Source organism: Bos javanicus, chromosome 15, assembly GCF_032452875.1.
Source record: "Bos javanicus breed banteng chromosome 15, ARS-OSU_banteng_1.0, whole genome shotgun sequence".
Classification (NCBI taxonomy): Eukaryota; Metazoa; Chordata; class Mammalia; order Artiodactyla; family Bovidae; genus Bos; species Bos javanicus.
Window position 1 is genome coordinate 40,856,885 of NC_083882.1, and position 15,009 is coordinate 40,871,893.

Genomic DNA, 15,009 nt, shown 5'->3' on the forward strand with positions numbered 1-15,009 from the left:
GTGAAAGTGAAAAGTGAAAGTGAAGTCACTCAGTCGTGTCCGACTCTTTGCAACCTCATGGACGGCAGCCCACAAGGCTCCTCCGTCCGTGGGATTTTCCAGGCAAGAGTACTGGAGTGGGGTGCCATTGCCTTCTCCCCAAAGGACCCTAAGTGGGGTTAATTTTGCCTGTATTTGTGTGCTCAATGTTCTACAGAATACAAGACCCCTGAAAGGATTATAATCATTTCTCTGGAGTGAAACAGTTTTCTATCCAAGGAAATCTGAATGTTTCATCATGATGTTTTTCAGTTCAAGAATTCTGAATGAGCCTATGCTCTTTACTATTAACTCACATAATGTGACTGATAGCAGCTTACTCTTCTACTTCTATTCATTTATCACTGTCTTTCTGGTTACCCCAATGTGAAACTCCTCAGGTCTTCTGTGTTCCTGCCTTGCTCTAATATTTAGCAATTTTAAGTGCTGCCAATTTTATTTATAGATTCACTCTTACAAATCTCTACTTTTTTCATTTCTGGTCATATGTGTTCACCTAAATTATTTCAACAACCTCATCTGTTAGTATGTTCCTGGCTCCTCCCTCAGCCCATTGGGAACGCTAGTCTGGAACTGCCAGAATTACCACACTACAGCACAGCTCTCTTATCATAACACTGTTGTGCTTAGAAAAACAACCAACCAACCAACCTACTTCCTACATTAAACAGAGTCCAAACTTTTCTGTTTACATTTAAAAACCTGCCATGAGATAAACTGAACCTGTGTTTCCAGGCATGTACTTTACAATGATCCAGCCAAACACACAGTCACTGCTACATGCACTTGCTTCACATTCTTATCTTCACATTTAGGCCAGTCTGTTTCTTCCATTATGAAGCATCCTTTTCTCCCAACTAGTCATCTCCAAGCTATAAATACATTGGCTTCTTGAGGTAAGTATCAGTTCCTACATCTAATAACTACCACACAGTGCTTTGTACATAGCAGGCATTTAAAAATATTCATTGACCAATTTTAAAACTTACCTTTGAAATAAGCTGTTTGAATTCTGTAACTGTTTCATTTAAGTAAGCTCGAACAGTGATAGGAGCAGCTACAGATTCTGCCTTTAGATCAACAACATGAACTTTCACCATTACTTCTGTCACATTTGAAAAACAAAGAAACAGAAATGGAGGTTCTTTTTTAAAACGGCATTTCACATTAGCAATGCATTCTAAATGTGTTTCTAACAAACAGCAAAGATAATGTTTTTCTAATTGTCAAGATGGTAGATGTATATGTTAACATGAATAATACAATTAACACTTCTTTCACAATTTATCGCATTACAAATATATATAAAGAACTAAAAAATAAAGCGAATAAAAAGGTTCTTATAGATCTCTTTAAACAAGGCCAAAGTCAAAATGTGATTTTTAAAAATACATGCTTTGTTTCCTTATAAAATATTAATACCACTCCTGTCAAATTTTTTAAGCATACTAAAAATACACATCCAAAGTTCTAAAATACAGAGCAAAACCACAACACTAACATAAAATAACTAGAGCAAACAAATACTAAAGGGGACATAGCAGCCCTACTTGCTTTTTACAACATTCACTGAACAATTCAAGACCTTGTTCATAATCAAAGACTGCTTCTCAAAATAATATTCTCTATATCCTATGGAAAATTCAACAGAAAAGCTTTGGTTTACATGTTTGTTTTCTGACTTAAAAGTTTCATGTTATAACTTAATGCTATCTTCTCTCCTGTTTTTAGGAAATCATATATAACTTAACTTTCAGTCACCAGAAAAATAAATGATCTTCAACCACCAGATTTAGCAGATATTCTCCAGCTTTAACTGTTTTAATCTCTTGTATGTAGTACATGTCAATCTTCCATTTCCCCCCATGTAGCTAATCTAAATTTGAATATTATTCTAAAGTATTGACTATTAAACAATAAAGGAGATTACAAGTGTCATAATACACAACAACGTTTAGAGTTCTCTTTTTAAAAAGTGAGTTATTTTGCTGACCAATGTTATACTTTTATCATAATTTCTACAGTCTAGTTCAAAATAATCTGAAATAAAATACTCCAAAGGGACTCTTTATGGATAGAGTGGAGTATGACTGAAGAAGCTCTTGAAAGAATACCATACTTAATCTACTTTGGAAAGAGGAGGCTTCAAAAAAAGGAGGTGTGGAAGATCCACAGAAGAACAGAATTGGAAAGAGTTATGGAACCATGTCTTCAAGGAGACCCTGAAAGACTCTACTTCTGAGACTTTATGAGAATATACTTTTTTGGGCTGTGGTCTTCTCTATAAAGAGAGAGGCAGGGGAAGAGGCAGAGGCAGAGATAGGAAGGAAGGATGATTTAGTACTGGAGAAGAAAAATCCTACTGAAGACTTTGTTTTTTGCTTTGTTATTTGTTTTTTAAATTTTGTGTATAGTTTTTTGAAAGTAGTCTAGAATTTAATTCCAGGTTTGTGGCTCACTACTTCAAAACCTATCGAAATTATTATACATTCTGAGAACATGTAAAAATTTTAAAAATAATTTCTATAAACAAAGAACTTTATGAAATGTAAGTCCTTTACAATTCAAAATACCATAAAAATGCTTACCTCCAGGTTTATAAGACTGGAAAACTTGATCAGGTCTTCTTGTCTCCAACAGCAGATCAAACATGTATGTTGACTTGACTCCACCTAGTAAAAGACCCATTGGAGTATCTTCTTCTCCTTCATATGATCGTTCAAGATAATCATGAAACTCATCATATTTAACAAGACGACAGCAATCCATGGGTATTACCTCTTCTAAATCCATCATCTAAAAGAATACAACACCCAAGGAAAAAGGAAAAAAAAATTTTTTAATCTGATATGTAACTATACTAACAAGAGGTCCTAACAAACAATAAAGTCCATATATATATTTATGATTTGCATAAAAGCTCAAAGGCATGACTTAAATGGTATTTTAAAATAACCATATTTCATTATCCCTCAAATTATACAACCTATATACTAACATATTTTAAAGACTTTTAAAAAGTTAACATTCTAAACTTTAGAATGTATCTGCTACAGTGGTACTACTGGTAAAGAACTTCTCTGCCAATGCAGGAGACATAAGAGACACAGGTTCCATCCCTGCACTGGGAAGATCCCCTGGAGGAGGGCATGGCAACTCACTCCAGTATTCTTTCCTGGAGAATCCCATGGACAGAGGAGCCTGGCAGGTTACAGTCCACAGGGTCACAAAGAGAAGGACATGACTGAAGCGACTTAGCAATAAAAAACAAAAACAATCTTAATATAAAGAATAAATAAATATCTTTGTTTCTAATTCTATTTCTGAGTTGTAGAAAGATTAACTGGCTTTCACAGTGAGAAAGTTCTCAAAAGCAATGAACCACATTTCAAAGAAGAGGTATAAACTACGCTCCCTAAGAGATACATTGATAGGATTTAATGGACAAGTGGATTTAATGGGCATGTGATAGGATTTAATGGGCAAGTGAAAAAAAAAAAGCTACTGCAAGTGTTTATACTACTACTGACTATAATAAAAACTTGGGAAAATGTTAGTACCATTATGTAAGATATCAATAATTAAATGCCAACAGTACAACTAAACATACCTTATAAGCCATTTCTACTGCTTCCTTTAGTGTCTTATCCTTATGAACCTCCAATTTATTTTCCATCATCACTTGTTTCACAGGATGCAAACAGAATAATTTTATCTAGAAAATGTAAAATATTATCATTAACTCAACAAGTCATACATCAAATTACTTCTTTTGTAGACAGTATTTAAATCAAATTATTATAATTCTTAAAAAATATAATTGAGATCACTCTCCTTCGGGTCTATTTATCTCACTTAATAACTGATACTGTCTTGCTATCAAAAATTCAAAATCATTCATTTTAACAACTATATGTTTCTTTATAAGCATGTATCACAATTTATGAAATCACTCTCCTACTGATATACATTCAAGTTGTTTCCAATTTTTCCCTAATTTGGAAAATACTGTGGAGTATGCCGTGGTAGTCAAAAGTTTTTACTGCACTGTAATTATTTCATTAGATGATATTTTTTAAGAGAATCATATGAAAGAATATAAATTCGCTTTAAGGCTCTTGATAAATGTAATGCAAATATCAGACAGAAAGTTTTATAAATTTATTCTTGTAGAAGAATGTTACAAAGTTCATCTCATTGTAACCTTACCAGCACTATTATCACTACATTACTGGTTTTTTATGCATAAAAATAAAATCACTTTACCTCAGTAATATAGTTGGTTACATTGCTTAATGATTACACAACTCAATGAGTAAGTTTTGAGAAACGCAGTTAAGCAAAGTTTAATAGCACTTAATTAAAAGTAAATTAGGAAATCCAACCTTGCATGTATTGCGCTCAATTTCTCGTTGCCTCTTTTCTTGTTCTTCCAATTCTCTCTCTCTCTGCACCAAGTTTTTAATATGTTCTGGATACTCATCTACTTCTAGAAATTCTATTAACAGTAAAAACAGGGTAAAACAGTGCCACAGAGACTGAGCTTCCTTTATACAATTTTGTTCTACTATATTTCCAGAGAATATACTTCTACTACAGCTGTTATTAAAATTTACTTCAATTACAGCAGTCTTTCAACGTGGAACACAAACTTCTCCCAGACAACGGTGAAGAGGTAGTTAATGATGACACATGGTTAGGCTTCAAAAAGCCGATCTTTACCTATATACCTCTTGGCTCCTGACAACTCGAGCAGGTAAATGAAGATTTTTGGAGTGAAAAAGCCTCCCTTAAACTTGAAAATAAAAGCACTTTTGATTTCAAATAGTGCTATCACGAAATTGTGCAACCTTGGGCAGGTTTACTTCTCCAAACCTTGGTTTTTCTCAGCTTATTAATAGCACCTACCACAAAGAGTTATTATCTGGGATAAAATGAAATGTAATAAATACTGTTGATACACTTTACTACAAATGGTATTTATTTTATTATTATTCACTAATATGATCATCTTTCCTTTGTTCTCACAGCAGTCTTTTAGCTGCCTTCTTTAGTAAGGGAGGCACCATTCTTTTTTTTATTGTTATTTATTTTTGGCTGCACTGGGTCTTCACTTTTCGCGTGGGCTTTCTCTAGTTGCGGCGAACAGGGCCTACTCTTTCTCGTGGTGCACGGCCTCCTCGTTGTGGCGGCTTCTCCTGTTGCAAACACAGGCTCTAGGTGCACGGGCTTCAGTAGTGGCAGCACGTGCGCAGGCTGAGTAGTTGCAATATGTGAGTGTAGGCGCAATAGTTGTGGCACACAAGCTTAGTCGCTCTTGACAGATGCAATCTTCCCAGACCAGGGAGCGAACCCATGACCCCTGCCGTGGCAGGTGGATTCCTACCCACTGTGTCATCAGGGAAGTTCCCAGCTGCCTTCTAATCAAAGAACTTCAAATGTAACTCAAAGTGTTAGAAGTGACAGTATGAGATTATGACACTGTTTAATAAAGCCAATGATTGCTGGGCATTAAAAAGGGAGAACAATTTATGATTAAAAAAAAAATCACTCCTCTTTGGAAGGTAAAAATCCACTGTTTTTAGAAATAAGCTCTAATTTAAAAAACATTCTGCATTATACATACAGTGCCCCCTGGTGCTTTATCACAAAACTAGAATTGGGGGAGCAGATAAAAGAAAGCTGAATTATTGCACTACTGAAAACACATGGGATACTGAGGGCCACAGAAGACACAAACTATAATCCTGGTCCTCCCTCCGGACAGTTACGACCTTGGACAAGTCACTCTCTGGGTATAGTTTCTTTATGTGTAAAGTGAAAATGAACACTTTTACTCTGAAATCTCTATTCTGAAATGAGTTCTCATTGTAATTTCTTTTTTCTCTTTCTTATAATTACATTGTAAATTATTGAACAGCCCCTATACAGCAGTCCCTGAATCATATCATTGGTGAAAAGATAAATAAGTCCTAGGCCTTGCAACAACTGAATTCACAATCTCATGAGGGTTCATGAAAATGTAAACAAAAACACTAATTAGACTGCTTAAAAGACTTACTTATAGTATGGCAATTTCTAAACAAAGGAAATATGTTGAAATCAAAGACAATAATTATACTAATTGTGAAAATATGAGCAGACATATCACCTGTCTATATATCTCTATGTACACACACACACACATCATACACCTATCTGCAAATACTGTTTCTGTCAAGATCAGAGTTAGCAAGAAAACATAAGAACTGTAATTTTTTAAAGTAGCAATTACAAAAGGAAAAAAGAAAGGCAAATCCACATGCTTTGTACACAGTATTATTTTTAAGATTCTTAATAAAATTAAAAATATAAAGGATGCGTACTCGACTCTTAAAATTTTACTTGCTTTTTAAGCAAGTAACTTTAACTCTAGTATGAAATTAAATGCTTAAAATTTTATCTCAATTTTCTATAACAATGCTATAAAATACTAAAAAAAAAACCCCTATAACATCCCCATTTCACATATGTGGAAAGTAAGACTTAGAAAAGTTAAATAAATAATTTCCTCTGGGACATGCAAATTGTGAGTTATGACGGCTACACAGATCAGGGACCGTCATCACTGCACCAAACTACACAGAATACAATCTTACTGGAAATAAATATATCCAATGTGCATAATGCAGAGTAAGTTAAGTTTTGTCTCTTAGTGGTTACAAAGAAAAGTTCAACTTTTTCCCAAATGCTTTTACCAGTTAATATTACCTCAAAACTATCTTTATAATTAATTCTCTACACATAAAAAATTTAAAGTCCTATCATTTAAAAGTAGTTATCTGGGTATATAAAGCTTGCAAAAAAAAAAAAAAAAACAACTTGTTTAAAACACAGACAAAAATCAAGTAACTATATGTCAACATACTTGCATTTCTTGCTGGGTCCTTCAATCTATATATCAGCATATATGCATTTGTGGAGCTAGTAAAAACATAAAAATGATTAATGGGGACAAAAAGTTGACTGTAAAGATTCCATTTCCTAGCATCAAATTTTTACTTTAAATAGAAGTTTTTTCATTGTTTCAAACAATTAAAAATAATGTAGTCTTGAACAGGTTCAGATTTAAACATTCTAGGAAAAAAGACTACTTTGACACATTTATGAGAAAATCCTCTGTCTTCTCTTGGTAATACAGTAAAATCTTCAAAAAACCTTTGTCCCTGAATGACTGCTTCAGTTAAGCCAGTAGGCAGCAAATTTTTTTTACGGAAAAGGGCCAGATGGTAAAAGCCATAGGCTTTGTGGGCAACTCTGCTATTCTGGTGGGAAAAGATGAACATACTGTATTTAAACCAACGAGCATGGTGGTGTTTCAATAAAACTATTTTCAAAAACTGTAGGCAGGCTGAATCTGGCCCATAGGTTACAGCTTGTTGACCCCTGGGTTAAATCTTTTTAGTGCATAAAATGTTGAAAAGCTTGTAATTCTAATTTATGAACAGTAAAACCAGGAAGTTATTTACCTTGCAAAAGCACTGGAGTAATATCCTCTGCTTCCTGAAGATCCACCGTGTGTTTTCTTAATGTCCTCTTGTGTTATCTAAAAGTTGTTACAGTACTTACTTTTTTTGGTACCATCTAACACCTTTATGTCAATATGAACTCAAGTTTTAACCTCAGAGTTAAATAGACCACACAGATACCATTTCTCAAAATGTAATCATAATCAGTGGCTACTAACGGTCAGTCATTTCTAGTCCTCTTAAATAGGCAGCCCACATGAAGGCTCAAGCCAAGAAGAAAATTGGGAATCTATCTCTACAACACTCAACAAGTTCAAAATAAAACAAAACAAGGAGATAACAATAAACAAAGGAAATTAACTGAAAACAAAAACAAAAGACTGATTAGGTATGTGTCTTAAAATGCTTCACTGGACAGACTGTCTCCCATTTTTAATAAACCCTTCTACTGATGAGAAACATCCCTACTCCTGTCTTTCAGAATAATAATCTTAAAAAATTCCTCCTTACCCTGCTGACATGTTGATCATTGAAGCTGTACCATTGCTCATCACTGAAAGACTTTATGCAAGCATAATAATGGCCACCAGCAGCACTCCCTGAATGAACCATAACGGAGAAGAGCTCATAGATCAAGGAATTCTAAGGAAAAAAAAAAGTAACTCAGAGCAGAGGAGAAACACAAAACCGTAATTTGTATATTTCTTATTCTCTACTAAAACACAGTGAGGTAATATGTTGGTTGTTGCTATTTATTTATGGCAAATCAACTTTTCTCCAAGATCATTAAATGGTAATTCACCACATAATTTTATATACCACCAGTTTCATTTGACATATTCTTTCACATTTTAATTATGCTATAACCTTTAGAACAGTGCATAACTGAGATATAAATTTATATATTTATGTAAAAAGAAGAAAATAGTCTGAAATTTTAGAAGCAGATGCTTAACATGAGACTATTCTGATATGCACATCAAAATCAATACATTTCAACTAACATTTTTAAAAATTTAAATAAGTTGATTTTGAACATCTTTTTTTTTTTTTTTTACCATCTTCTAATGTATTTATGTAGTATCTGTAATACACTAATCTATTGATTTGATGTCTCTCAGGTATGCAAAGCTGGTTCAACATTAGAAAATCAACCAATGTAAACCAGGCTAAAGAAGACAAATTATATGATCATAATTAATTGAATCCAGAACAGCATTTGGCAAAATCCAAACCCATCCATGACAAAGACTCTCAACTAACTAGGAAGAGAGGAACATCCTCAAATTGATAAAGAACATCTACAAAAAACCCATAAAACCTATGAAAGAGCCAATATCATACTTAATGACGAGAGACTGAATACTTTCCTCCTGAGACTGGGAATAATAAGGCAAGAGTGTCTTCTCTCACCATTCCTATTCAACACAGTATGGGAATTCCTATCCATTGGAACAAGACAAAGGGAAAAAAAAAGATAAGACATAATTGTCTACGTAGAAAAACCAGGCAAGGGGTGGATTTAGCTCTTGAGCCATAGTTTTCCAACTCTTGTTTGAAAGCAATGATCTTTATATCAAGTTATGATATATCTGTTACATTATTCATCACAGCAATTCACACTCATCTATCTGCCCTGAAAGAAACAGATAATTTTAAAAGGTAAAGCGTACTGGTAATGGTGATGAGAATAATGGTCTTGGTCTAAAAACAGATTTATTCAAGTGAAACTCCATTCTTAAACACTGCCTTAAAAAAGCCTGTATTTAATATGACTGTGTAAGACCTGAATTCATGATCAGTCTTCAGACTGGCAATGCATTATTCACACCAGGCTCAAGACATTTGATTTGTAATTCTACCCTCAAAAAAGTAAATTACACAAATGTGAAATGGTTTGAAAAATCTTAAAAATCACTGACCTAGTAACAAAAAAAATTCTATCCTAGATATTATTCAGTCTTGTAGTTTTTAAATTATAATCCATGGAATTATATCATTTTTTGAAGTCCCTTAAGGGCTGTCATAGGGCAGGGGAAGGAAACTGAGGGGTTCCCTATCTAAAAAAGATTAATTCTCTTATTGTTTCAGAAAGGATTCTATAGCCAGAATTTTTTAAATTAACAAATCTAGCCTCATGCTTTCAATTTGCTATATGAGAAAACTCTGATATAAGATTTAGAGCCTTGCTGTTACTTCAAAGGCCAGTGACAGTTCAGTGTCTCAGAAGTCAATGCTCCCACCTGTAAGTAGTTTTTCCTAAAGTTTAATTTTGATTATATATGCCTAAAAACAGTAGCAATTAAATTTTTTTAAGAGAATTATAATAGCAGCTCAGCAATTACTTTATTCTTTCAACTAAAAACCACAACTTATAAAATACCTTCTCAAGTCCAGGTTTTGGAATCTTTTCAGTTCCGCTATTGTTTTCAAGGCAGATTCCTTCATCAACGCCGTCGTCATTGGAGAAATCATTGCTCATCTGATCACTGTGACAACTGCCTTCGTTTTCGGCTCCACTGTCAGTGCAACTTTCAGTCTGAGGAGACTTCTTAATAAAACATAATTATCTTACAATTATAAGGCAAATAAAGGGAAAATATAAACCTTTTAATTTATATGCTGTGAACTTTTTTGCAAAATTTAAGACACTATTGCTAATAAAAATACTTATTCTACTTTAAGCAAATTTATTTTCTCTTAAAAAAGTGAGACCTTAAACAAAAAAGTGTATTTTAAAACCATTTCTGTTAACATCCTTATTAACATCCTCTATTAACAAATTATTGATTCAGAATTCTACTAAACCTCATTTATGCTACAGTTGCAAAGTAACAGTATAAAACTACCATTTATTTCATCAAAAACCATAAAAGCAGAGAACCTAAGCTCCAAAGTGAGCTTCTGTTGTTCTCAAATCCCAAAAGAACACCATCTCCTTTCTTGAACAAAAAGTGCCATTCAGTTTATCACTATGCTAGGTATTACAGACAATTAGAATGAAAAACAAGATACTGTCTCTCTCAAGAATGTTATTCTCCAGTTATAGGAGGCAGAAATGCAACAACAGTAAATAATACTTTTCCATGCTTTTATGATTTTTAAATCTCTTTCAGACAAATTTAACTTAAAGAATTCTTCCTAGAAATCCTCAAACAACTCCTTCCTCCCTTCTCCTTAAATATTTTAAATACAAAGTTTGAAAACTCTTCTCTAAAATGCAGGCCCTTGATATGTTTAAGGCGCTGCATAGAAGTTCTTGAATTAACCAAGCAATATGTAGTAAGTACCAACTTTTTACCAAGAATTTTGTTCTAAGGATTACATCTAACATATAGTCTTCATTCTTCAAGAAAGTCTGGTCCAAGGAAAAATGGAAATGAAAACCAACTTTACAATTCTACACGAAGTTCAAAGAGATCATTCCCAAAACCTCTTTTAACTAAGCCAGAACACCTACTCTTCTCCCAAGAAATGGACCTATAACTTTCTCAAAGTTCCTGTCAAACCTTCTGTCTCAGTTTTTTTCTCTTGGAAAAGCCTTCCTTTTACAAGAACTACATTAGGAATATAAGAAGACCAATCTAATACTGATCTCCAAGTAGGAAATCTCCTTTGAAAGTTTGGTGTACTATGGATAGATTTCCTAGCTTAAGCACAAGTATTTGAGATATTATTTCAAATTAAACCTTTCAAAATATTACCTGGACACAGGTACCATTCAATGAACATTTACTCTATGTAAGGCAATCTCTTCTTAGAAAAGCTATAAAAATCAATTATCATCCTTACTTTACAGACAGGGAAAGTGAAGCTCAGAAAATAATTTCTTAGTAGTTAAGAGCATAAATAAAATTTGAGAATGTTTGAAATTATTTTTGAGCCTCTGGGAAAAGGCATTTTTTAACTACTGTGATGAATTCCAATCAGAAAAAAATGCTTTATGGCAGTTTTGAGAATAAGATTTATCACTCTCTAACAACTATGTTAAATGGCTGTACATATTCCTAATAACTAAATCAGAGGAGTTTCCAAACGAATAGAATGGGACATTATGAATCCTTTACTGGATAAGGACAGAGGAACCAGAGAATTTGGGGAGGTCAATGAGTAGAAGAAATTAATTAGCATTATCTGTGCCTTCAAAGTCTCATTCTCAAACTATATTTAATTTTAAATTCTTTATCTTAGAAGTTTTAATTTAAAAACTAATTAAAAATATCTTTATTATCTAGGTTTATAACCTAGCCAATTTATGAGCTGGTAAACCTTAAGTGGCTTCCCTGTTGGCTCAGCCGTAAAGAATCCGCCTGCCAGTGCAGGAGACATGGCTTCAATCCCTGGGTCGGGAAGATCCCCAGGAGAAGAAATGGCAACCCACTCCAGTATCCTTGCCAGGAAAATCTCATGGACAGAAGGGCCTGGTAGGCTGCAGTCCATGGGGTCACAAAGAGTTGGACATGACTTACTGACTAAACAACAACAACAACAAAACCTTAAATGAGAACCCAGAAAACTTAATGATTGAAAAAGTCACTAAGACAAAACAAGAAATTTAAGGCCACAGTACCCATTTTGCTTGTTCATTCAATACACTGTATTTGTTCTGTTTATCGTGTACCAGAAACACAAATGCAGCCCATCTCTAGACTGCTATATTTCAATAACTAAGCAAGTTATGAAATATAAGAGACTGGTGGTCCAGTGGCTAAGATTTCAAGCTCCTCCTGCGGGGGCCTGGGTTCGATCCCTGTTGATGGAACTAGAGATCCCTCAGGCTGTAACTAAGATCAAAGATCCCACATGCTGCAACTAAGACCTAGCAGAGTCAAATAAACAAACATGCTTTTCAAAGAGAGAAAGTTATGAAACATAAGATTATCTACTCAAATAAATAATTTCAGTTTTAATATCCTGTCTTTTCAAAGAATATCACGTTACTCTGATCAAAACTGAAGTATAATTTTTAAGTATTTACCTCATCCTCAACATCAATAAATGTACTCATATCTAGTTCCTCAGGAAACGTCATCCGATCATTCAATTTAATCCTGTGCATGGTTGTATAGTCAAAATCAAACCTTTTCAATTGTAAGGTCAGAAGATAAGGGAAATGCAAAAACCGAAGACCCTAAAAAAAAAGTGGGGAGAATCTACTGAATACTGAATATTATCTCAGATAATTAAGTATTAATTTCTACATGGCATCTACCTTTCGTGCATCACACTTCTTCTTACAACGTTCACAAAAATATTGATTTGGGCCATCCAGGATCTCTGGCTGAATAAATGCATGCAATGCTTCTTCCTAGTTAGAAAACAAATTGTTGTATAATTATTGTGAAATATTATAATGTTAATGATAAAGTCCTGAATATAAAAAAATTTTAATTACCAAAATACTCATAAACAGAATGGCTAGAAAATTAAGAATTCAAATGCAAAAAAGGGAAAAAAGTATCAACAACAAAATGATTTTATCATTATAAAACAGCAAAAAATTACTTTATTTCATTCTGTATGAGTGCTACGTTTCCTGGTCTTGCACATCAGTCATCTCTGCTTAATTGTCATAGACTTTACATTGTGGTTTTTGGCTAAATAATCTAACAGATCCTCACTCTTTAGATTAAAAAGTAATTCCACACTTAAAAAAGCAGTTGCATACGTCACTGCATTCTTCTAATAAAAGGAGACTATTTTAAACTGCACAGTTAAAACACAGTGCTCTGAGTGTACATTATCTGTACACTTAAAAATCTAATCATTTCTTTCATCACTACATTTAGGGTCAGTTAGTAATTCGCCACTGTACTAATTAGAAAGATTGAAAACTATTGTGCAGCCATCTCACTGCTTGTCAGATACTGCTCCACTTGAAAATGTATGAGAGCTCCTGGACTGTTCACCTAGCGGAACCATGTGGTTCTCTTTTTCTCCATACAGCTTTAAGACAGAAGCAAGAAACCTGTATGAATATTGTTGAAGAATCAGTAGGTATAAAGTTTTTAATTTTTCAACATTGACTTTTTGCAATTAAAAAAGTTTCAGTTAGTACAACATATATGATTGGTATATATATGGTAGCTTGGCTGGCAATCTGCCTGCAATGCAGAAGATCCCAATTTGATTCCTGGGTCGAGAAGATCCTCTGGAGAAGGGATAAATTAGATAACCACTGCAGGATTCTTGGGCTTCCCTGGTGGTTCAGCTGGTACAGAATCAGACTGCAATGTGGGAGACGTGGGTTCAATCCCTGAGTTGGGAAGATCCCCTGGAGAAGGAAACAGCTACCTACTCCAGTATTCTGGCAAGGAGAATTCCATGTACTGTATAGCATATAAGGTTGGATTGCACAATTTCATTTGATATCACCTTTATTCCTCACACATGGTCTAAGGACATGGTTTGACAATATTTATTACATATAAAGAAGAAGAAGTGAATCACTAAGACAAAATATCTTCAAAAATTTTTTTGCTATAGAACAAGTTGTTCCTCAAAAGGTAAGTGAGCTTGATCTGGCAAAATGGAGTTAGTGTAAAAACAGCTACCAAGTATATAAAATTCACATAATCCTCAGTATAGCTCATTTTGGAATAAGATTAAAAAATTACAAAAAAATATACAAAATGCTTCTAACATCAGTTCAGTTCAGTTCAGTTCAGTCGCTCAGTCGTGTCCAACTCTTTGCGACCCCATGAATCGCAGCACGTCAGGCCTCCCTGTCCATCACCAACTCCCGGAGTTCACTCAGACTCACGTCCATCGAGTCACTGACGCCATCCAGCCATCTCATCCTCTGTCGTTCCCTTCTCCTCCTGCCCCCAATCTCTCCCAGCATCAGAGTCTTTTCCAATGAGTCAACTCTTCGCATCAGGTGGCCAAAGTACTGGAGTTTTAGCTTTAGCATCATTCCTTCCAAAGAAATCCCAGGGCTGATCTCCTTCACAATGGACTGCTTGGATCTCCTTGCAGTCCAAGGGACTCTCAAGAGTCTTCTCCAACACCACACTTCAAAAGCATCAATTCTTCGGCACTCAGCTTTCTTCACAGTGCAACTTTCACATCCATACATGACCACAGGAAAAACCATAACCTTGACTAGACGGACCTTTGTTGGCAAAGTAATGTCTCTGCTTTTGAATATGCTATCTAGGTTGGTCATAACTTTCCTTCCAAGGAGGAAGTGTCTTTTAATTTCATGGCTGCAGTCACCATCTGCAGTGATTTTGGAGCCCCAAAAATAAAGTCTGACACTGTTTCCCATGAAGTGATGGGACCAGATGCCATGATCTTTGTTTTCTGAATGTTGAGCTTTAAGCCAACTTTTTCACTCTCCACTTTCATCACAGGCTTTTTAGTTCCTTTTCACTTTCTGCCATAAGGGTGGTGTCATCTGCATATCTGAGGTTATTGATATTTCTCCCCGCAATCTTGATTCCAGCTTGTGCTTCTTCCA

The 15,009-nt window shown here is 34.4% G+C and overlaps 1 protein-coding gene across 6 annotated transcripts in view; it reads right to left on the minus strand.

The window, feature by feature from the left end:
* Nucleotides 1–15,009, minus strand: part of USP47 (ubiquitin specific peptidase 47) — a 104,333-nt gene that overhangs the window by 17,132 nt on the left and 72,192 nt on the right. For 4 of the 6 annotated variants that reach the window (XM_061440784.1, XM_061440786.1, XM_061440782.1 and 1 more), the window contains 10 exons: nt 12,760–12,855; nt 12,526–12,678; nt 9,931–10,098; nt 8,058–8,189; nt 7,548–7,624; nt 6,947–7,002; nt 4,425–4,537; nt 3,650–3,754; nt 2,628–2,835; nt 1,029–1,144 (listed from right to left, as the gene is read on the minus strand). In XM_061440784.1, the coding sequence (XP_061296768.1) occupies nt 1,029–1,144; nt 2,628–2,835; nt 3,650–3,754; nt 4,425–4,537; nt 6,947–7,002; nt 7,548–7,624; nt 8,058–8,189; nt 9,931–10,098; nt 12,526–12,678; nt 12,760–12,855 (1,224 nt within the window). The remainder of the gene's footprint in view (nt 1–1,028; nt 1,145–2,627; nt 2,836–3,649; nt 3,755–4,424; nt 4,538–6,946; nt 7,003–7,547; nt 7,625–8,057; nt 8,190–9,930; nt 10,099–12,525; nt 12,679–12,759; nt 12,856–15,009) is intronic. The other 2 variants (XM_061440785.1, XM_061440783.1) reach the window with 1 other exon arrangement.